We start from the raw sequence: 25,066 nt of genomic DNA, 5'->3' as shown, positions 1-25,066 counted from the left end.
GTAGTGAACGAAAAAAATTTAACATATAAAAAGTAACACAGCATATTCCAAAGTGATACATACTTAAACTCTGCATATTTATTCTCAGCAAAGAGCCTTTGTGTTAAGAAGAGACAGAGGATAGGAAGTGATGGTGTACAACATTACAGAAAGTGATCTGTGCTATGACAACAGGCAGAGATTGGCACCAGTGAGACTCAATGGACAGACAGTGTCACGGTTGATGACTGCAGCCACAGATGAGTGGGTAAAGGGGGAGAAAGGGTGTTTGAGAGGTGTTTGTGCAGCAGAGTGTGACGACAGAGGAGAGAAGATGAAAAAGACAGAATGAGTGCAGTTGAAATAAGACAGATAGGTGAAGAAAGTTAGACAGACAGCACAGTGGGGAGAAAAAACAGAGATGAAGCTACAGGGGGTTGTCTCGCACTGACAGGACACAGCAGAACTGAGGGAAGGGGTGGAGGCACACGTAGGACACACATACAGAGATGGGAAAGAGACAATACTGACCTCTCCATGCGGATTGCCTCTGTCTTTCGCAGTTTCTCTTCCCAGGTTTCATTGAGCTCTGCAATGATCTTTTCTGATTCCTAAACACCAAGTGTGAGAGGAAAACACAATCAGTGTAGTGTAAACTTAAGTATTAGTAGTGCAGTGGTAACAGTGTTTAGCTCATTAACAACAAACTGGATACATGAGATTTAAATTGTAGTAACAAATGTGCCTTCTTGCCAAGTTCATATCCTTTTTTTCATTAAAGCAGCTAGAAGAAACATTATTTTTGTTGATTCTGGCAGCCCCTGTGGACAAAAGTGTTATGAGCACCTATGCCTTGTGTTACCCACAAGTTTTCCAGGTTTTCAAGGATCAAAATATCACAATAACTGATGCACCAGCAGCACAAATGCGTTTGAAGCGTTAGCTAAGTGGGCTAAGCAATAATAAGAACTAGCAATTAGGTCGATAAATTTGATAAACACTTGATCTAGCTAGCGTGTGCATTTGTTTTAGAAATAGTGAAAGAAAGATGCATCATATTTTTAATACTACTTTTAAAACACAGCACACAGTGATGAGGTAATGTATCTATTTGTGGCTATGTAAGATTAATAACTGTGATAAAGATAATGGATTTTGTTGCTAGGTAATGGTTATTTTGTTGAGAAAGCTACAGTTATCAACATTCCCAAGAGGAGCAGGGTAATATAATGCTGTATATCATTGGCAATTATACACTAACTTAGGAGTTTCCCCTCTGTCATGTTGCTTAAAGCACTAGTAATCACTGAGTACAGCCACTTCACCTGTCCTTCATCTTCTAAAGCCAGTGAGGTGCATATATCTGTTCTTCCAGATATTTATATTTTCCATCTGACATTTGTTACTGTAAAGGTTTAATAATGCAGCAAAAAGTCATCTTAGTTTGACATCAAAATAAATGGTGATGTTGGCTATTAGAACAATTAAGGTAAAGGTAGCCTTCACTGTAATCTTTGTTTCTGGATCACTAAAATAGCTGCAAACCCTTTTATGAACTCATAATGTGAATATTATGTGCCTCACTATCAAAACTCTGCGCCAATAAGACACAATCTATTTTAGTCCAGTTGACTCTGTATCTGCGTTGGCACTTGACGTCACTGGATGACAGAGAGACTGGGCACCATGGTTACCATGGAAACTGCAGCTCCTCACAGTCGGTTGTTGCCATCCTATGTGCTCCCTTATCAACAGAGTGAGAGGACTACTGCGAGCGTGAGAGATAGAAACTCAGAGGCCACACGAGGTCTGTTGAGCTGAATGTGTTTGGTTTGAAGGCTATGTGTGGGCTAAAATTAAACAACAGCCATCTTGACCTTAAATTAATTTCTAATTACTGAATATTACATTTTGCATGATCTTATTTTCCCCCGAAGGTTAACCAATCTTTTCAAAGACGTTTTTTTCATAGTTTTGTAAAACTAGTTTCCTTTTCAATTATTTTATTAAGTTTAATCAAACAATGTCTCAATCATTTATATATATTTGATTAACGATTAAATTATGCTTATATTACACAACATGCAGCCAGCTTTCAACTCTACTGAGGGCATGTGTGAATGGCTAAAAAGAAATAACTTCTAGTTACCTAGTGTTTTCATCTCCACTGAGTAAAGAAAAAGACTTAATTTTGAGATAAAAGTAGCGAGGGTCAAAGAGGGCAGATCTCTGTGTGACGTTGATGCTGCAGTCTACACAGCCCAATCTTTACCTTGAGTCTTTCGATAGCCTCCTCTCCTCCAGGGGTGGACATGATGCGCTCCTGGATGCTGGTGACTGACTGAAGGCCCACCTGGCTGCACAGTGAGCCAGAGGATGGAGAGGCTGTCAGGGAACCAATAGGGGCTGTGGAGAAATGGCCAGGGCGTTGGTTCTCTGAGGCTATCAAGTATCTATGCTTATTGTTCTGAATGTCTTTGAGGTCTGAGCCAACAGCAGGAGAGAAAGAAGGAGAGAGAAAAAGAGTACAACACGGAGAGAGGTGGGATAGGCCCGGGACAGGATAGGGGGAATAAACCATGTAAAATGGAGGAAACAAATATAAAAAAAAGAGAGAGGAGAGAAAGAGATGGGGAAAGAGAAAGGACAAAGGGGAGGGGAGACCAATGTAAGACACACATTGTACATCAAAGGGTTAAGACAGCATAATGGTCAGCTACAGGGAGCAGCAGTTTTCACTCCAGGTAGTTTAATGCTTGCACCAGCTCTTCAACTCCCAGAGAAATTCATTAAATTTCAGCTGGTACTCTAATAGAGTTTCCAGAAGGCTGTTTTTATGTGGGCCAGATTACAGTGCAGAGCAATTAACTTGGAGCACTTAATTTCTAGTCTGTGCAATTCTGAGGAACAAGGGTGATGTCACTGTGTTGCCTTTGTCTTGAACTCTTAATATCAATGAGAACACACCGTGTGAAAACTGCTATCAGCGAATCAACTACAGGATGGGAGGGGGACGGAGAGTGCAAGAAGGTCCAGAGGGAGGACAGATGAGAGTTGTTGACACATGCTGCCAAAGTTCAGCCCGCAATCGAGTAGTTTGATTCAACTTGCACACACACACACACACACACACACACACACACACACACACATTCACACGCACGCTCATTCACCAAAACTGAGCCACAGCAGCCGCACTAAAGGTCAGGCAGCTTGTGTCAATTTCATGGCCCCAAGGACCTCAAAGGTAACGTAGACTATGTCCTCGAAGAGCCAAATTAGAAACAACAACAAATGGCCAACAGGGTTCAACATAAATGTTTTCTTCAACTTGCCGAGTCAGGTCATTCAGCTAATAAATGTCTTTACCCACCGCCATTTTCACGTGAACGCCTGATTGGTACTGTAACTTTCAACAGTGATGAAAAAGAAGCGAGACTGCTTATTCTTAAACTACTTCCAACATCAACTCCGGAAAAAATATTGTGTTTAATTATTTTTTACTACTTCCATTTTACCATTTATTTACTAGATTTACTAGCCTGATGTGGCATTTTACCGGCCTTGGGCAAACATTCCTTATTGTTAAGTCAAATGTATAACAGCAAAATGTATGCTTTTACCCTGCACATCAGGTAAAGCAACATTTAAACTGATTATTAGTTCAAAAGCGCAGGAGGGGACAGGTATTGAGGATTTTTGAGAACACAGCAAAGGGAAAACTAACTATTCAATACAAACTATCATAACACACCAAGTTAGTTAAGTCTACATACATAGACTTCTAGTAAGTTGTCACTACTTAAAAATTTAAAATCATGCACCTTTCCGTCTGAAGCTTATTCTAAGGCTTTGAATACCGTCAGCTGCAGCGGATGGTTAGTAACAGAAACAAAATAAAAAGCAGAAAGAGCACTGTCAAGAGAAGTAGCTTGAGGACGCGAGTCAAGAAAATGATGCGGGTGTGCTGGGGGTGGGGAAGACAGGCGAGCTATTCTAAATATAATGCTTCTAGAAAGGGATATTCCAAAAGTAACTAGTGATACAGTTGGATTTGAGCCTGCAGATAGCTCCCTCACCCCCATCATTCTGATAAAATAACAGAAACACAAGCGCAAAGCATGCTAACCTACTGGCATGCTAACCCTCGCCAGATCAGCAGAAGCCTTGCACATCTGAGTAGCTGAGTTTAGCTGTTTCAGCATTTACATGCAAAGCTGGTAGCAGATTTAATATAAAATGTTATAGGGGCATAAGCAATGTAAGCTATTATTAATAAGGCAAATAGCGATAAGACAATTCACGACTACCACACATATACACACATTTGATTCCACTTCCTGGGCAATCATCCCCCATAGGATCAACTGAGGGGAAAGCAGGAAAAGATGAGAAGGATCAGAGGTCAGCATCAGTAAGAATGGGAGGAAAAGGTTACAGACATTTCTTAGTGAGCTGGATGAGAATGATAAAGAGGATGAGAAGAAACAGCATGGAATGACTTGATAAGTGCCATGTCATTAGGCATGATCTAAGCAGGCATTAGCAAGTAGGCAGGTTATTAATCAGTTCAGATATTAGAAGTTATTAATGGGTGTATTATGTCTCTAATTGACTCTGCTATGAGCCATTACTCTTGTGTACAGCTAATGAAGTGTGATATTTGAATGTTGCTTTAAACTGCCATTTGTGTTGTCAGTCACAGTCAGCCACATGGGACCATATCAATTTTCATAAATGATTGTATGGTATAATTAATTTTACTATAAATGTATTGTTCTGTAGTTTATATGATACACAGTACAAAATACACATACATTTCACTCTGTAAGGAGGCATAATACTTCAGTATCTTGGTAAAAAAAAAGGTTTCTAAAAGCTGTTAAAACCTTTATAGGCACAGGTACAAGTACTGCGATGAAGACAAACGTGAATGGTTGAAAGCAATGAGACAGTGAAGGAGAAAGAGGGTGTTGCCAGCTTGTGGTAGACCCTGAGAGAGAAGGGAGATGCTGCATGGCTGCAGATTAGGCCTGCTGTGAGAGCATAAAACTCACTGTCCAGGATGTCTCCCAGGCCCTGGGCACGGAGCAGCTCCTTCAGTCGAGCCACTTCATCCTTCAGGTCACGCACCAGCTTGTTGTTGGGATCCTCATTGATGACAGCGTTGCATTTGATGTTCTTTGCTCGGTCGGCGTAGCTGAAAATCATAATGTAGTAGTTGAGGATCAAATCCAAACAATTGGCAGGAATTATTTTGTGTTTTATTATCTGAGCCTTGGATGGAGAGCTTACCGGAGTGTGCTGAGAGTTTCATCATAGTTGATATCTGCAGGACTGAGAGCAGCAACCATGGCTGTTCTTGAGTTTCCACCTGATAACAGGAGATCAGTATAGAAGTAAATTATGTGGCAATGTACATAAAAAGGGCATCTTTGTGACACAGTGAATGTAGGCCTAAACAAGCTAGACTGAAATAAGATTGCTGGACTACTGAAAACCAATTCCGCTAATGTGAGACTTCTATCTCATTATACTGTTATGTACACCCTCTCCTCCATACATGCTCCAAGGAGATGGGTGTGCTTGTCTAGCTGTCCAGGTTGAAATACAGTCTGCTGACAGTGTTGTTCTTAAATTGGCAGAGAGTAATATACAGTGGCTCCAGTCATTTCTTCACCCTCACTTTGTATTACAAGTTACATACGGTTCAATTTAACGCATAAATTCCACCTTATTCCATCGATAAATGATGTTTATCAGGTATTATCAATGTTCATACCAAGGTTCTCCCTCAGCAGCCATGTCAGAACAGAGTCTCTGTACGGGATGAAGTCAGTCTTCTTCTTCTTCTTGCTCTGCAGTAAACAAACATTCATTTAGCTGACAGGAAACACTGAAAACCGATGTAGGTTTTTCTAAAGATTAGGGATGGCAGTTAATAGTGAACAGTATTATGATGCACCATGACAAACACCTTATATTTAATAGACACGAGGTCAGGTTAAATGATTAGAGGCCTGATTTGATTAACTTTTGCTCTGGTGACTGTGGATTTTACTGGTGCCTAAAACACCAACATGTACGTGATAAAAATGGTGGTGACAGAACACTTCAACATTGCACATGGCAAAAGCTTGTCAAATCTGCCTCATGGAAGGGAATCGGAGGTTAGGTTAACTGTCTGAGGGTTTACCTTGCTGGTACAGTTATCCTGTGTAAGCAGGCATTACAAGGACAAGAGAAGAGAAAACAGAAGGGCAGACATTACAGCATGCCAGGCTACAAACATTAATTTCTTGAGAAGACAAGGTCAAGTTGTAGAAGGTAGGAGAAAAGGCTGAAAAGGAGAAGAAGAAGAAAGAAAAGTAATAAAAACAGACTTTTTTAAAATGAAACTCACCACTTCAGCCAAGGCAGAGATAACTTTTCCTAATGTGGTGAGAGATTTGTTGATGTTTGCTCCCTCCTGCAACCAGAGATGAAAAATTATTATTAAGGAGCAATCAAGATAATAATAGTCAACAGTTTGTTAATGCTGGGTGTGTGTGATGAAGGGAGTCTTACCTTTAGCCTGGTACCTTTAGCTCCAGTGGAATCTGCACGTTCACTCCCTGCCAAGTCTACCAGGCTAATTTTACTGACCTGAAGAGGGAGGGAATGCATTTTAGATGCATCAAGCTTATGAATAATTTACATTTGACAGATATGAGTCTGAGAAAAGATCAGAATATCACTGAAAGAACAAGAGTACTGACTAACGAATACAAAGTTTTTAATGTTTTCGATAAACATTTGATAACAAGAGTTAAATTAAACAGTCAAATATGTGTAAGTGTAAACCATTCTAAAAATTTGGAAATTACTGTCAAGTGAGATGCAGCTAGGCAGTACAATCTGATAGAGTGGCTAAATACAATAGGCATTGTGTTTACAATAACACAGCAGCCTTTGTGTCTACACAGTCAGAGGAAATGCTGAAAGTCAAATCTAAAATGGCTCTCTTTCTTTTGCTTTCTCCGATCGCCACCAGCTAAGAGGAACTTAGGAGACATCTTGACCAAAATGAAAAGGAGCAAACTCAATAAATAGTAAGTAAAAACCAGTATGAAGAAATGTACTCCTCATCACTAACAACATGAGGGCAAAGTCAGTTATAAGTAATAATAAGTGTAAAAGCTAATTTAATTTAGGAATCAAAAGTGTGCTGTCTGTCTTGTTTTCTCTGACCTTTTCCGTGGAGAGGTCTGTTTCGCTGTCATGTTTCCTTTGTGTGAAGACGATGGTGAAAACAGCGTGGGACCTGCTGCTGGTCTCATTCATGTTGGTGGCAGCTACAGTTCTGTAGGGTAGCACATATGGGCATAGTCAGAAAATAAAAAACAATATGGACATAACAAATCCTTCTCAGCACATTCCTTTCAAATTATTCTGTCTTATTAATGCTGAATTCATGGTCCTGGTTATTACTGCAGCTATCATCACTGGGTTTTACGCTTATTACAGTGAATTGACTCTCAGGGATTACTTTGTGCGGCGGAGGTGGATAATACTGTGAGGACACCAAACACAAATACACAAGACGCACAGTCACAGGGGAGATACGGGCTGTTCACGGCATGTTCCAGAAATAAGCCCTCTGAGTCAGCACGGGAAGATTAAGGCAGGGTTCACTCCTCCCCACAGGAGCTCTCGTGACACACACACCGGTTCACACAGTAAAAGAAACACACACATCAATTGAACTAACTTAAATGAGAAACACTCACTCTACCTGCAATTTCAGAAAGATTCCAGGTTAAGCTGTACTTGCTGTTTTATTAAAAAGTTTCTGGTGTCCTTAGTACAACCAGCTGTTCCTTGATCAAGCTATGAAAATCTTTTGCCGATTCCAAATTATTGTTATCTTGCCAACAATTTTCTGCCTTAATTATCTCATTCTACTGAGGATGCGGGCTATCACATCATCGCTGCTATCAATATCACTATCACTCCCCCGTTCTTCCCATGATCTCAGCGTGAACCCAGGGCTGGGCTCACCTAGCTTTGTTGCCTGCGTCCATTAGGTCAGCGATGTCTGTGTAGGAGGTGACAGCTAGCTTGGACAGGTCCTCCACATAGGGACCCATTAGCGGGTGTTCTCGCACTCGTAGGTTTCCTTTGTTCTTAGGGTTGAGCAGATCTCGCACCCGCTCACAGTAAATCTCCATGTAACTGACCTAGAAACATTGTAAAAGTAACAATATAAGTTCAGGTGCCCCAGTGCAACAGCATAAAGCAAGATAAACCTCAATGTAAAATTTTATAACAGAGGTCTAAACAATGTATAATTTATTATTCTGAGACTTTCATTTGTTTTCCAATTTGAGCAAAAGTGTACAATTTAACTAAATTATCTGAACTAATGTGTTGAGGAAACCCATCATCTTTGAAGGTTCAGCCAATATGTGATTGATGTCTGACTATTACCAGGTATACTGTTAAAAGGCGGCCAGGAATGGTTCATTGAGGACGAGCCAACAGCAACAGTCAGAGACAGGGGCTGTGAATAGGGATTACAGCTGCCAAAGTGGTGTGAGACTCACCTCTACTGAGTAGGAGAGCTCCTCTTTGTTGCTGCCTTCATTGATTTTCTCAAATAGATCTTCACAGAGCTGAGAAGCAGAGAAATAAGAGGTTTAGTGCAAATTAACAGCATGTGGAGAGGTGAAAGGAAGAATGAAGAGGGAGACAAACGGTAAATAAAATACTAACACATCATATCTGCATATATACACAACCATTTAGCAAAAAAACCCACAGAGCATCAGAAGATGAGACATTGTGAGAAATATCTGACAAGATATTTTAGACGAGGCATTGCACTCTAGTTTCCATTTGTGCAGAATCTTAGCTATGATGGAGGAGGCTCCAGGGTAGCAGGGTCAATGATATTGCAAACGAGTAGGTGTAGTGATAATATTTCTAGTAGTAAAGTATATATTCTTTATGCTTTCAGGAATCCCCTTCATTCTGGTGTTTCTATCAACATAACAAACATAAAATACAAATTACTATTGTACAGTATGAATAAAATATACAGTTTGGTGTCATCAGCATAGAAGTTAAACCAAAGACCATTACATTAGATGACATGATCAAGGGAAATGTGGTGGATAAAGTGAAGATCAACTAACAAACCCTGGGGGACACCTTGATGATGGAACCACATGTAACTCTACTAATGCCATTATAGTGTCTATCAGACAGAGAAGGGTTATAAAAAAGTAATTTGTACAGAAAATTAAAGGTTTTTAGTCATATTTCAGGGGAATAAATGTAATTGTTGCATAGTCGTGGTGGTCTAACCTATGTAATATGTCAATACAGCATCCTGGGTTTTAATTGCACCATTTGTTTTTGTGTTCCTAAACCAGGTGGTGGCTACAAGGGTAAGCAAGGATGGACACTTCAATACTTCACATAATCAGCCACCTAATATACATGGGGATAAAGTTTTGGAGAGACCAAATTATCTCATTACTAGAAATGTAGGTACAGTAAAATTGCAATTAAGTGACAGATGGATTTGGATTAGAATTAGATAACTTTGTTGTACAATAGAATTTTTATTATTTAAATAAACAGGTTGCATTAGACAGTGAGAAATGTTCGTCTTAATGTCTGCTATGTAATATAGTAAAATCAGAAAGATGTAAAACAAACCATGGGAATGATTCCTTCTTGCCCCTCCTCCTGCTTGCCCATCATGGTATAGGATTTGCCAGCACCTGTCTGGCCATAAGCAAAGATGCACACGTTGTAGCCCTCAAAAGCATGGGCCAGCATTTCCTTTCCAATATCATTGTACACAAGGTTCTGTGATGCAAAGCTGGGGTCGTCCGGCTGTGGGAAAGACAGAGAAATTACTTAAAATGCATCGTATTTTAATATACCCAATAAATGTAAAATGTCCCTTGTTATTGTCATTACAATACACTATGGAAAATGTTTAACTCACCGAAGTGTGTGACCAGTAAGAGTAATCAAAACTGAAGGTCTTTGCTGGTTCCTTTGGGGCTTTGGGGTTGGCTATAACTGTGGAAGAAATACAAAATTAGTAATGTTGTTGAAAACATCTGGTTTGCTTTATCCAACTCATGGGCTAGTTGCTTAAACATCATTAACATCTCGCCAAACTCCCATCCCTCATTTAAAGAGATTATTCATGTATTTCTTCTGGTATTTTTATCCTCTTTGGCAGATAGTGGGTCTCCAAAGATCCTGTTCCTCAATCAGAGCACTTACAGCGATATATTTGGAACTGAAAGTCACATGAGCCAGTGAGTGATTATGGGCCATCGGCTTTTTGAGAACTGGAACTGTTGTGTCAAGTTTTTTCCAAACACACCATCTTTCATCAGTGTCTTAATGCATGGTATTCATTGATAACAACTCAACAAAGATAAAGAATACAGAATTTAAATAATAAAAGGTATGTAACCTACTCTAACTTTACCTCCTTCACATGTTGCATCTGCAAAAGGCATGATGACACAATATTTCCACACTACCCAGGCATTCCCTGTGGCCACACAGACATTTCTTAATGAACAAGATTCTGCAGCCATGCCTGGCATGTCATCCCTCTCAACCATGTTTACTCTGACCTCTGGGACTAGTATTCAAGCTTTCCACACTGTGCACTGGTTATGTGACGGAGAGGGAGGAGTGGACCAAGAATTTACTGTAGGATATTTGTAGATATCTGGACTCCAGTTGTTGTTGTAAATCCCCCTCTTCAACAAACTGCACTTGTATTGACTAAAGCTTTGTGTCAGAGAGTTCGCTCAGGCTAGACAGACAAATGCATACCCTTCACCATTAGGACTGAGAGAAGATGTAAGGAGGAGGGAAGTGGATAGTAAAAAATAAAAAGAGGGTTTGTGAGGCTATAAGTAACGGCTGTGCTCAAGGGCCCAGCAACATTCCAAACACAGCAACAATAGAAACCAAAGGCAGAACGAATGGAAAAACTGTACATCTGAGTAAGCACAATATAACCTGTGTGTTTAAGGATTTTCACTCTTTCCAAGCAAATTTCCAGCGTGAAAGCAGCAATTAGCCTTGTTTAATGCAAATTCTGTGCTTTGCTAATGGGCAAATTAAAGCTGAGCCTGGCTCCTTGACATGAGGGTGCTTGAGAGGCTTTTGCATCAAGATGTCCCAGGCAGAGTGCCTCATGTGTTCAGGGGATTGCAGCACACTTATCAATAATGCAGGAGATGTGGAGAGACAGGGATTGCATATCGCCCTCCACAGGTCACATGCTGACAGAAAAAGCACAGCGTGTCCTCAGAAACCAGAACACTAACTGCTTCATGCTAAATATGTGATGATTGTAGCAGCTGCCATTGCACTGAAACTCAGGTCGCTACAATCTAGAACAGGTGAAAACAATGCATCTGTTTATACCCCCTACATCTTCAAGCAGGTTAAGGTGCACAGGCGGAGTAGCAGCTTCCATATTGGGAACTGGAAGAGGATACAGCTAGACAGGTGGCTATATAAAACCAAATTTCACCTTTGACCTGCCTCCAAAGAGAAATTGGAGCCAGGGCATGAAGAAACGAAGGGGGATTTACGTTACCAGTGCCCCTATTACCCTTTCCTGGAACAATCTACAGTGGCTATTAATGAAGCAGCAGCTAATTCAGAGTCATTCAGTGTCAGCCAAATACAGTGTCAATGAGGCAACTCAGAAGTTAGAAAGATGATGAGACAGTGCCACATGTGGGGCGTTCAGACAGCAAGATTCCCATAACGAGCGAGCGGACTGACGGTGACAAACTAACCTTTACTGGGAATCACAGCTGTGTTCTACCAAGAAATATTGGGAGCTTTCTTATCTCCAAGTCTGTCCCCGGTTTGTCCATGGCCTAAATCAGAGGCAAGGGTGGATGTGCTGGTGTAAAAATGTATTTTAGGACAGCAGCTAGTGGGAGACTGCTCAAATCCTAAAAGGTGAATCATGCTCACGATGTGGCATTAACATCTCATACGATTGCCCACTCCATTGCTCTCAGAACAGATAGCTGCATCGCCCATGTGGTCCTGTCAGTGCGTCATAAGGCTCTCATGCTCTCAAGAGTCTACAAAGAGTATTCAAAGCAAGGATGGGGAGGGAAGGGATGGGGCTGGCAGTGGTTACATGTGTGCAGTCTAAGTTCTTATTACTTGTACATTGTGGTAAAAGAGTGGCATCCTTTCTCGCAAGGTATATCCAACTATTGATACAATGTGACAATACAAAATAGTCTATTGTTTCATATTGTGCTTTATCATTTATTTTATTGTCTCACAAAAGGCACTCTTTATGGCAATACTTTTGTCATTTGGACCATGCTTCATGTTCTTCTGTACAGAACGGATTCAGGCAGGCAATCTGCATGAAGGAAACACAAGTAAACATGTTGGGGGCGAACGTGACACAGAAGAGGGAAATTCGGACCAAGAGTACTCTGACCAGCTAGTACATGCATGGTTTGGGTATAAAAGGTCTGACAAAAGGCAGATATACTTAATATTTTATTGTTGAATAGAATATTCGCAAAGGTCCTAAATAAAACAGAGAGAACTAATTCAATACAGTAAGTACCTTTAATTTGTTGAGAGAATAAGAGGCCTTTCCATATCGTAATTTTATATAAACTACTAATTTATTGAATTTACAGACATTTTAATTGTATGGTGATATCTATTGTTAACTGGATATGAACTGACCTATATCAGGATGTCAGATTTTGGTGATATCACACAGCCCTACATCTTCTGCAACTAAAGGCAGAACGAAGGTGAATTTTATCCTCGCCATCTGAGATTAAGTACATCAGACAGAAGTGCCCCATATCCCCTAGCATGACTCACCTACTTTGCCTCAGCTGAATATCTGTCACTCAGCTGTCTTTTTACACTTGCACCTGCACATCACGCTTACCAACAGAATCAAGCAAGCAGGGCAAGCACGGATGTATAGATAGAATTAGTCACATGCTAATATGTCAATGAGGAATTCCTCTGCTTTCCATTTATAGTAAATATTCCCACCAGAGTCACATCCTGAACTTAAAATGGCAGACGCACTCTGCTGCCTGATAAACGTCATCACTCCGTCTTTCTCAACCATGGCAACAGGTATAGGACCAGATTGTGGTTGCCATAACAACCTTAACTTGGCACAGAAGGGGAGGATGCGGCACATCGAGTTCTGTTTTCTCTCGCTCAAGCTTTCCCTTTCACTGCTCGGCAGAAATGACATAGAATCACTTTGAATGCAGTTTTATGGTCAATTGTGAAAATGTATCAAATAGTGATTTTAGGATTGTAATCCTTAAAAAGACCCCAAGACATTCAGAAGGCATGGTGAGAAAAGCTTTAGGATTTGTAACTAAGACATTAAGCTACTTATCAGGTCAGACTCTATAAGCAATACCAGAAACAACTTTCACTGAACAAAAAAACCTGTTAAATAACTTGTAAATGGAACATTTTAGAAATATAGCAATGAAACACAAAAGACAAACATGAGATCATTTAAATGAAACGAGCACTGAGACACTACTCTTGGTGGCACAGATGGTACAGTATTGATTGGCAACACTAAGCTAAATAGCATTACATTATAGGTAAAAGAGCAACATAGAGGACTGTTTTATCATTACTGTGCCATCAAACAATACTCAACTTTCATTACATAATCAGATAGCTTTCAGATCTGTGTGGGAGGCTATTAGCAGCGTCGATTCTCTCAAGATAGAGAAATTTAGTCAGAGCTCTGTGTGCAGTGCACCAACACAAGCTACTGGGTGGCCTTTGTTGGCAGTTCAAATGTTATTTGTCCAAAATGCCACTGCTTTGCATTTTCAGTTCCTGTTCCGCACAACATACAACTGATAGGATTCTGGTACTCCACAGGAGAGCTCAATTTCAAGGCAGGGTGGGTACCAGTTAACTAACCACATCCTGCTATCTAAAGCATATCACTCAGCTGGTTGTAGCCGGCAGACATTTTGTGCTCCTGTGTTCAACATGGGGCCCATAATCCGGCCAGGAAAGCACAGACACCCCTCAGTAATTAGGTTGTTAGGAGGTCTCTGAGCACCAGATGGGGACTAAAAGCTAGCCCCATTCACCTGAGACGAGCAGGGTCTAAAATGGCTGAATGAATCTGACTCTCTTTTCCAGGAACTCTCTAAGGACATGGCTGTTAGTTTGAGCAGATCGATGTCTGTCTGAGATCATAGGAAGGGGATAAGGTTGTTAGATAAATGTATACGTAAAATATAAAAGGAAAACAAATGCATGAGCTGCTGAGGGAATTCGGGCATTCAGAGAAATAATATCTGTGCAGAATTGTAATTACCACGTGGGCTTCTTTCAGCAAGACTGAGGAATTTTAATAGCATCCCCAGGGTCTGTGTGCATATAGGCAGCAGTGTGATGTAACTGTTCACTTCTGAGGAATTTTATCTCACTATTTTACCACACAACATTTAATTCACTCACAGGATTACAGACTGCCATTATCCACAAAATCAGCAGCATGAAACAAATCATGTGCCCTTAACTCATTACATAGGCAGTGTTAGGACATGATCTACATAGAGTAGAATTTACTATCACTTTTTCACAATTTGTGTTGATAACTTATGAGTTAACAAGGAAATGCAGAACAATTTTAAAAAAGTTTTCTGCTTAGACTGTTGTAGGCAAGGGGTTGTCAAACAACAGACATCTGACCCTCCCCAACATCTTCTCTGTACAGTTCTTTGGTGGAAATACACAAATGGTCTGATTTTGCCAGAGTCAGAGAGTTATCTGTGGGCTCCAACTTGATTGTTCATTTTTTATTGGTCTATATTTGTTTACATTTTGGCAGACTGGCACCATTAAAACAATGCGGAATAAGCTATCAGCAGCACTCATTTGCAAAGTACTCATGGATGCACAGACAGATATGAATGGCTCACTTTCATATTGAAGAAAACGTAAGACGTCAGTATTCTCAGATAAGTTCTGCAACATAGGGACGGTCCTTTTTTTGATTATCTTTAAGCGTGTTTATTGGATGTTTATGAATTTGTGATGGACATTGGACATGACAATCACTGGAAAATCTTAATAGATGCGTATCATGTATGCATCTTAAGATTTGACCTATGAGTGTGACCCTTCTTAATAAATTCTACGGTGATGAAAGATCTAAGACCATCAAACAGTGTGTATCCATCAAACAGCTCCTCTTCAGAGGAGCGAGAAAAGGCCGCTCTGAGTGGGGTTCACCTCGTTCAGCTATCCTGAAATGGAAAAACACAACTAGGGCCACAATTATTGATTGCTCTCAATATCATTTTCATCTGATTGATAAAACCTCCAACATGTCACCAAGGCAAGCGGCACATTTTACCATGTGGCTCCTGTTGCATGGAAAAGTAGCACAGATACTGATCACAGCTGCTCGTGGGAGGTTACACTGCAGTGATTCCATATGTGTGGTGTTGAATGAGAAATATTTAGTGTACATGTGGACTGTATATGCAGGTCTTAAATGTTGGCTAACCCTCTAACCTTTGTGTAGTCTGTATCTATCACCATTTCAAGAGAAAATCAATACCATCACAGCGCTAATGCTGTGTATCGCCATACAACATTATAAACGTACACCTGTGTCACAGTTTATGCACAAGTGGTGAGGCAAAGCAGCTGCTGACATGAGCCGATGGTTTGAGCAGTGCCACAGAATCGCTAATATGGTTGCTCAGTCTTAAATAGGGTGCATAACGACAGCATGGAGCACAGTGTGAGGTAGCCACAGAAACGCTCTGTGTGTTGTATCCAGTGCCTTTGGAAGAGAGTGTGTGATGGCTCGGTTGCCGGGGCTGCGGCACAGGTGACAGAGTTGTCACTGGATGCAGCTCAAAGCTGAGGGCTAAAAGTAGTGTCTGAGCACTGCTGTGCACATTTGACAAACAGCTGAGCTTGTCGCAGCCACAACATAGGACATACAAACATCTCCAAAACAGAAACTATACTAACATGTGGTATCCTGATTACCCCTTTGGATGCAGAGCACTTTCACGTCTGGTCAGGGAGATGCCTCGAGGCCTTTAATTAAAAAATATCCACAGGGTAACTTGATACTCGTCTGTTGAGCACTCCTGCCAAAAAAACCCTGGAACTTTCCGGGCAGGCAGATGAGTTTGTCTAGCCAGGAGACATGACCCTTCACACCAGAATCACAGTCACTGACTCAGACAAACAAACTGCAACAAACTTTCTATTAACGATTGTCAATTTATTAGATGAGTCACTACATCAGAGTAATTAGTTTAACTGTAAAGGAAGGCACTACGCTCCTGAGGATGAATCCTGTGTTTCTACTCAGAAGGCTGATCACGTCATTTTTCTCTTCCTACTGGGACAGAGGAGAGGGAAAAAAAGCACAGGAAGACACCAGAACAATGCACTGAATGCAGGGTATTGCAATTGACAACAGAGCCTGCAAAACACATTAGGTAATCTGTTATGACAAGGCTTTATGTGCCCAGTCCCCTCTATCACAATGACCCTTTTCACACTGCCTCAACCCCCCTGTCCTTTATAGAAAAACTGATCGCCACATTTAGAAAAGAAACTTTCAATGTTTTCATTGGGAAGTGACTAATGTCAGCTAAATGTAAACTGCACATAAAAAGCAAAGCAGCATTTAAAAATATGTTCATTTTATTATTATGGGAAAAAGAAACACCTTAAAAAATATTCAAGATTATTTCAGTTACTGTGTTGACATGCGCCCAAGAAACCAGGCTATTTGAAGAAATCTGGTTCAGCCAGATAATCGGAGTATGGGTTTACATGCAGCTGGTCAGAAATCAGATTTAGTCCCTAGTAACTATCATACTTCTGAAATTTTTCTTTCCGTCTTATTCCAGAACATTTGGAGTGAAAGTGCAGTAATGAGATTAAGTCTTAATCATGCCGTTTTTTTTTTTTTCAGGATATCTCTCAAACTTTTACCCAAATTAAGAAAAGTGTTTTTCTTATCAACTTGAAATTTAAGAAATTAGAAAGGATCAGGACGCTGAAATTAACTAATGTAAACACAGAAAATTCGGAGTTTTATTCAGAAATTTTCTGTTAAGTATTAGTTAGTATTTTTTGTGAAGTCCATGCCAAAAAGCAAAAAAAAACAAACAACCCGTTTACACTCAAATGGCTTTAGGTGGGGTTACAAGGCGAGCTAGAAAGCAGTAGGAAAGGGCGCAGTCGTGGCCTATGTGCCAGCTGTTCTAGCTCTGACTTCTGTCTATTTATACAGCAGCAGATGGCAGCTAGTGCTCCGCATGCCGACAGACTGTCAGTGACAGGAAGGAATGGACAGATTTCAGCCGCCCAACCTCTCCGCCGAACTCATAGCCAAACCATACATTGCTCCCAGCCCACAGACACCGATAGCTAGCTGGGGCAGTGAGTGCCTTTTGATATTAGCAGCTCACGCAGACTCACTGAGTCCAGGATAACAGAGACTAAAGAGAGGCTTCTAGAAGCCACCAGACAGAGAAAACATGCTAAGCCAGCAGGACTCCATTCAGAAGCTAAACAAACACAGAACTACAACAAAGAGAGAGGGATATCAGGCAGCCTCACAGGTGATGACATGGGGGGTTAAACCCGCAAGGCACACAGAACTGGCACGAAAAGTAAAGCTGAAAAATGTCCAAATTACATGCCAAGTGTGTCTAATTAAAATCTAGATACATCTGCCACCCTGTCTAATGAACAAATTTGTCGTCTGCACCTCAATGTTAACATTAACAAAATGAAAACGGATCCTAAGTCAGGGTTTTCAGCTGTTTTCAAAGCTCAAAGAGGCAATGCTTCTCATGGACTAGGTCCAAGGAGGATGTTCTCCTCCTTGCAGGTGCTGCCTCAAAAGGTCAGAGGTCTTTCCAAACACATCCTCTGTCATGGAAAACTATAGGAATACACCCACAGCTTTTAATGAGTTTGGTATGTTCAAGTTTAAAAATAACACTTAATTTATTGACAATGCAAACTTGCATGTGTCAACCTTTTCACAATGAACTTTGGGAAAAGTGGGTCTGTGTGTCCTGCAAGAAACACAAACTGAAAAGGATTCAAGATAAAGCATTCCTCCCAAGGTTTTTATCTTTGATATGTGTAAACATATGGTTTTAGAATGTAAACTTTTACATACTTTTTCTTCTCAGCTCAACTTTGATGATCAACTTTTTCGGTAATAATAATAATAAATTGATGCCATAAAATATCAGTATGAACAGTAATTAATCTTTTCTGTCACAAGGGAGATGCTGATTTCAACTCCGATAATCTCAGGCTAAAAAAAATGTGTGCCTTGTCCCAGAATGCTTTCCAAATATTAGCCCCTGGAGGCTAAACTGTAAATTCATAGAGAAGTGAAAGCCATGATGAGAAATGAAATATAAAACTTTAACCTGTTCATTCAAAACAGCTGAGAATGTGTTTCAAATCTTAAAATAATGATTAAAGGGCATCTCACATTTGTCTCAAAACAACATACAGTTCATCATATGACCCAGGCAGAACGGTTGAATGGGGGACAACAGTGTGGACCAGGCTGTGCAGACAAGGGAAATACAGAGCCCCTTACATTCGCTGCTCACAACAGGCACCCATTTTACAGAGCAGTGACCTGGATTTCTCAACTAGCCTCCACTCAGAGACCGAAGTCTCGCTTTAAATGCTTTCTGCCTTTATGTAAGCATCATGACATCATGAACTCAAGTCTGGCACATGGATCTGTGAGAATCTCACATCTTTTTGTTCAAGGTCCATCGTTAAATTATGATAACAAAAGAGGCTGCATAACTTGTATGTCATGTTTTGTGAAGAAGCCAGAAAACATTAAGAATAAGCACTGACTGATGCCTCAAGCTAATGTCAGATGACTAACACCTATTATCCAGCGATTTCTCTGGAGGACAGAAATGACATGTGGAACTGTGTGTATCTTTTTTGTGCACGTATTTGTGTGTGCGTGTAAACCATTGAACTCAATTAGGTGCAAGTATTCAAAGAGTAGCTATGAGAGCAGAGGACCAACCAGCTCGAGGGTCAGCTCTCCCCGTCTTATTAATTAAGGCTTCAAAAATAATATATTGCCAATCCCTCCCGACTTCCTACTCATGAATAATACAAAATGAGCATCATGCCCACCACCAAGCTACCGTGCCTGGACTGCAAAGCTCTCCAGTTTGCCTCTGAATTCAGCCCTCAGACTGTGGGAGGAAACCAGACAATACAGTCTGGAAAGAGAGCTGTGTCGGTCAGGGCACAAAAACTAAAAAAACACATTCACTCTCTTCTTAAATGTGGGAAAGTCCAGCCATTTCACCCAACTTAGGCAATGGACCAAAGAGTAGGTAAGAGAGGAGCGAGCCAGGAGGAGTGCCATAACTTTCAAACAAACACACCATTATCTGTGTTTTAGCCCCTGTTTGCATCACCAAGTCAGGGATGAATGGTGATGGATGTGGGCTGCTGTTAAGCACAATCTCATTTGCAAAGCCAAATGAGTAGGGCCTCCGTTAGCAAGTCAGATTTAACTGAGTGGCTGCATTGGACCCTTCTCTGAAAAGGAAATAAGGCAAAATATAGCAACCAAATTTGTGCCTGCTGCTTTCAACAAGAGCATTTCATTTTGTGACCTGAGTGACTACATCCTTTATTTCCTCACTTATTATCCTGTACACATGGACCAAAAAAGAAGAACAGTCACACACATATTCCTAATTCTTTATGCCCAAAAATCATCTGGTGACCCCAATGTTATACAGGCAATCTTATTAACCCTTGAACTGATTGGGTGTTGCTGTAAAACTCGGACACATTTCAGGATTTGGCTGAACTGCGTTCATCAGACTAATTCATCATTGTGTTGTGAGGATGGCCTTTTATCTCTTGTAATATTACTAACATGGATTTGTGTGGTCTGGACGCCAGAAGTCGATCGAAGCAGAGCCCTCTATGAACAACTCCCTATCAGCATCAATATTTTGTTGTTTTTCAGAAGGGGCCCATTCAGCAAAAAATATCAGCAGAAACAGCATTGTAAATATACAAAATCATCTCATGCTGTTGGTGGATGTTTTCATAAAAAATAAACAGTAAAGGCCAGATATTTTTTGCAATGTAGGCACAAACTGCAGTATAATAACACAACAAATGATGCAAATATAAAAGCTGTGCCTTTTCTTTTGTTTTAGCTGAACTGCATGAATACAATTTTCTGCCTTCACCAATATGACTGAAATCCCATCATTCCAAGCTGGACGACTGTATGTGATGCTGCCTCACGCTGTCCTACACGTGAATAGTGCTCGTGCACGACTTTCACTGTCTCTGCTGCTGCTGCTGTGGCTGCGTTTACATCTCCCCTCCCCCTCCCGAGTCAGCTCCGATCCCATCCTCTCCTCCAATATCCCACATTTTCTGCAAAAGGCTCCCACAGTTCCCTCTCAGCCTGATCACAGGCCAGAATGAAGAGGGTGCTAAAACACGCTGAGGTGAACAAAACTTAGCAAAGCTGATGAATGAATGAAAAAAAAAAAAAATCACTGATATAATGGTGAGATTGCTGAAATACGACTGCACATTCATCCTTTACAAAGAAACCCATTGGGGCACAGATCTGACAAAAGGTCAGTTTATCCTATGCAAGCATGTGATGTTACAAACCAAACTTCATGAGATCATGAGATATGTATACTGCCTTTCATCATTGTATATATACACAATCATTTTTTTTTAAAGAAGTCTTGAGCTGATCCACACGCCCAATGACATCAACAGTGTAAAGAGGCCAACAAATTCATCAGTTACACACCCCGTGGGTGACATCATCACGGTGTCAACTATTAAGTTTCTTTCATGTCTGATGTTTCCAGATTTTTAGATATCTGCAAAAAATGTACTTCTATTGACTTTAAGGCCCTGATTTTATATGATTAAAACATGTTACAAACAGCATGCTAATGCAGAATTGTTCCTGCAGTTTACCAAGTTAAAGATACGGGTTATTGCTTAAGCAAATCAACATAGTACTAAAGCAAAGAAATGTCAAGACTGAGTTGTGGAGTGAAAACCACAAATGGTCAACTACAAAGCTGAAACTGCATTTTAGTGGGAGAAGGCATTTATCACTTTCCCCCTCTGACCTCTGCCACATCAAGTACATTCCAGCATCAAGCCCATCCCTTAATATGCAATGGCATGTTGTGGTTTCTTATTCATTTCAAAACAATTATTAATGAAAAAGGTTTGAGTACCAATGGGAAAGGCCAACGTGGCTCTGTGCCACATTTTAGTTTGCAATGTAAATAGTAATGCCCTTCATTTCAAAGCTTAATAAACCCAATACTGAAGGACTGACTGCATTAACTGAATTTCAGCAAAACAAGCTGTAAATCTTAATTGCATGTCTGATTTTCAGAGATTTTAATAATGGAGAAACTCTACCACAGGATCTGATCATCAAAGAAAACCTGATATTAAGACATAAATAGCTCAGCATTCAGCCCGACACACAACTTGACTAAAACTGTCTACATGAACACCTGTCTAGTAACCAGTAGGGGTGGGAAAACTGGAAAAAAATATACAATTAGGGCAGCAACTAATGATTATTTTTATTATTGTTTATACCTTCTAATTTTCTCAATGAATCGTTTCTCAAAGTCGAAGGTGATGATAAAGATATTCAGTTTGATATGATATTAAACATAGAAAAGCAGGACATCTCAACATTTGAGAAGCTGAAAACAGCATTTTCTACCATTTTTGCAAGAAAAATTGCTTTACTATTTATTTATCAAAATATTTTGTGATTACTTTTCTGTTGATTGACTAATCAATTCCTCGAGTAATTGTGGCAGCTCTGATCACGATCTATTGAATCTCAATCAGGATCCACAATCTAAATTTCAAATTAGAGATTTTCCTTTGCAATCTTTCTTCTCTCAATTTTGAAATGCACAATATTGTATTAATTTATGTTATGTTTCTTTCCTTTTTTTAGTTAAGTTATTCAACCAATCAGCATGGCCATCTAGTTGGTTTTATCACTCTACAGGCATGTTCACACAGCATGGATCTATTAGTGAATGAGGTCATGTGAAGTTTGGAAACAGAAGATAGACAACATTAAATACCACAATCTCTACTGTTCACCTAAAGAGTAGATCCTGGATGCCTTCAAGATCGATCGTGATTTAAAAATCATCAGCTGGCTGACCCCTACATTTTAGTTCAGTTACTGCCAATACTCAACATCACACAACTTGCACAACTGAAAAGAAAACCTTCAGGGCAAAAATACAAGGCCAGTCATGAGCCAGAGTGAAGTACAGCACATGATGTTATGAAAAAGAAAAGTAGGAGAGAGAAGTGAGAAGCTTTTATTCATTCATTCAAGATGTTTTGCAGCTAAAGTACACAGTTGCCTTGACTACACAGCATACATAAAAGACAGCCACAGATAATATGACAGTAATGAGATGCAATTCTTCACACTCTGACTCATAATATTATTGTCTCTTCCTGGTTGTTATTATGAAAAAGTTTCACAGAACTTTTGCATGCTCTCAGTATCAGTGACGTTTAAGAAGTTGCGCATTTGCAACACAATGCAAGTCACTTTCTGTTATACAGCTGTTACAGGTATCGCAACTGGCTGGGCTGCATGATAAAGTCCCATGACACAGCATGAGCAGACACAGACATCTGCCCGTCCTCCCCTCCTCGTTAGGAGCTCAGTCTGGAATGTGAGAGTCCACTCTGGAACTAGCGCATGCGAGCAAATGTGTGTGGCTCCAAAACAATTTCAGCATGAGGCGACGAGGAATGTAACACCCTGAGTGGGTTTGTGAACACCTACAAGGGTCATGGGGATTATGGCAGCAGGGCGTGGCGACCTGAGGCAAGCCTGCGGATTACAGGTCCTAATCAGGTCAATCGGCCCCGTCTGCATATGGTTCAGCAAGATGACCATCCCTCAACCAAACACATGCTCCCCATCTTACCCTCTTAAATGACCAGCATTCATTCATACGAGATGGCTTCATTGCCATTTCCTCTCATGTGTAACTGACACTAGAGCTGAGCCAATTCCTCCCTGTAGGGTTTCTGTAAGGTCACCGTCCACTTAGCGCGTACTGAGAGGACACTCAGCAAAATTGTATCTGAACAATGAAGGTTTAATTGACATGGTGACCTTCTGTGTATTCTATCATTTTGTCAATTAATTTACCCTAAGGCAACATCCATCCATGTCTTGACAACATGGATAAAAGGGCTGCAACTAACAATTATTCTTATTGTTGAGGTATCTGTCGATTACTTTCTTAATTAATCGATCAGTTTTTTGGTCTCTATAATGTCAGAAAATGGTGAAAAAATGTTGATCAATGCACAAGGTTACATCCTCAAATGTCTTGTTTGGTCCACAACCCAAAGATATTCAGTTTACTGCCAGAGAGGAGTAAAGAAACCAGAAAACATTTAACATATTTGACATTTATCAAGCAAGCAACAAGTATTTTGACTGCATCTCCTTAAAAAATTACTCAAACGGATTAATCGATTATCAAAGTAGTTGGCAATTAACATAATAGTTGACAACCAATCCAACTAATTCCACTGTACACCGATATCTTTTCATGAAGCAATGTGAGAACCATTCCCAACGCTGGACATCTCCCATAATGGCAAAGATTTATTATCATGTGGTGAAATTATCTATCTGAATGCAGGTTTGTTCCACTAAAGTCAAGATATCGCCGTGTGATCACTGTGTGAGATGTATCGACCATCTTTGGCCAAACATACATGAGTGGCTGCTCACTGGCTGAGAAGGAACACAACACATGGGTTACATAACAAGACGGAGAACACATCAGGGTCCTAATGAAGGCAGGCTTTTGGTGTCCTGCAGTTATTCAACATTTGGAGCACCAACACTAACTAATGTAACAGCCCATGGCGTCACCCCTTTATAATTACATTAGCTGTGGTATGTTTAAGAGATTCGACTGAAAGAGGCCTTCACTTGTTTCCAGCCTGCCTGCAGAGGCATTGGACACATTTCCTGCACAGTGGATAATCAATTTGCTGCCCCTCTGCCTGCAGTCTATCCTTGACAACCCTCCGTGCATGGTGAGAGTGGATGAGAGAGACGGAGGGAGAGAGAGAGACTGCATATCCTGCCCTTGCCCCCAAGCTCTCTCTTTCTCTGTACTGTTGACACACACGCACAGACACATATGCCCTTGAGTGAGTCACAACAATAAGGGGAGTGTCACGGCCTCATCCACACATCTGCTGAACACCTACAGCTGACCAAGCAACTCCATAAAACATCCCACTTCTGTGAGGCAGCTCTCGGTCCCATTTAAGTGTTCATCCATCAGCAAAGACAACATAAAATGATAGAAATACACAAGTATCTCAAGATTCAACATACATTTCTTTCCACAAACACATTTTTACCTGCCCCTATACAATTTTTTTTTAATGTGTTGGTTGAATAACAAATAATGTGAGTGTAAGGTTAGTTAATTGTCGTATTTTAACTTTATTTAGATAGTAGATCCCAAGCTACTTCAATCACTAGCCCAAGAAAGTGTTTTGATGTATATATTCTGTGTATGCAAGAGTATGGGCCAAGTGAGTTGCTAAATTTGACTGACTTCGTATTTCACTTGCCCCGGGCAATAAGGCTTGCTTTGTTGTTGAGTCCTGCATTGTGTTATGCTAGCAGTACACCTGAACTTAGAAGTAGATTATGTTGCAGTAGTGGTTTTAGAAGCTTCTATGGTTTGATCCTCAAAAGACAGATTTTTGTGGAGTACGACATGAATACCAATCATATCACTTTGTGAAAGAAAACCCAAACTAGTCCAAATACAAGAAACATGCTTCACACAATCATTGAGAAATGTTATAAAATCTAAATAAGGGCTAATTTTACCATTACATTATTTAATCAATC

General features: G+C 40.4%; 1 protein-coding gene across 15 annotated transcripts in view; it reads right to left on the bottom strand.

The window, feature by feature from the left end:
• kif1b (kinesin family member 1B) overlaps positions 1-25,066 on the bottom strand; it is a 60,975-nt gene that overhangs the window by 32,464 nt on the left and 3,445 nt on the right. For 6 of the 15 annotated variants that reach the window (XM_084365933.1, XM_084365940.1, XM_084365937.1 and 3 more), the window contains exons 3-16: positions 9,980-10,056; positions 9,685-9,864; positions 8,565-8,633; positions 8,020-8,198; positions 7,210-7,321; positions 6,547-6,624; positions 6,383-6,448; positions 6,176-6,193; positions 5,762-5,837; positions 5,275-5,353; positions 5,037-5,179; positions 4,305-4,346; positions 2,252-2,463; positions 511-590 (exon numbers count right to left, since the gene is read on the bottom strand). In XM_084365933.1, coding sequence (XP_084222059.1) covers positions 511-590; positions 2,252-2,463; positions 4,305-4,346; positions 5,037-5,179; positions 5,275-5,353; positions 5,762-5,837; positions 6,176-6,193; positions 6,383-6,448; positions 6,547-6,624; positions 7,210-7,321; positions 8,020-8,198; positions 8,565-8,633; positions 9,685-9,864; positions 9,980-10,056 — 1,411 coding nt within the window. The remainder of the gene's footprint in view (positions 1-510; positions 591-2,251; positions 2,464-4,304; positions 4,347-5,036; positions 5,180-5,274; positions 5,354-5,761; positions 5,838-6,175; positions 6,194-6,382; positions 6,449-6,546; positions 6,625-7,209; positions 7,322-8,019; positions 8,199-8,564; positions 8,634-9,684; positions 9,865-9,979; positions 10,057-25,066) is intronic. The other 9 variants (XM_084365939.1, XM_084365935.1, XM_084365936.1 and 6 more) reach the window with 5 other exon arrangements.

The sequence above is a fragment of the Pagrus pagrus genome (assembly GCF_965226575.1).
Source record: "Pagrus pagrus genome assembly, chromosome: 11".
In the NCBI taxonomy this organism is placed as follows: Eukaryota; Metazoa; Chordata; class Actinopteri; order Spariformes; family Sparidae; genus Pagrus; species Pagrus pagrus.
Note: the sequence above shows the minus strand (reverse complement) of the source record. Positions and strands in the feature narration are given on the sequence as shown.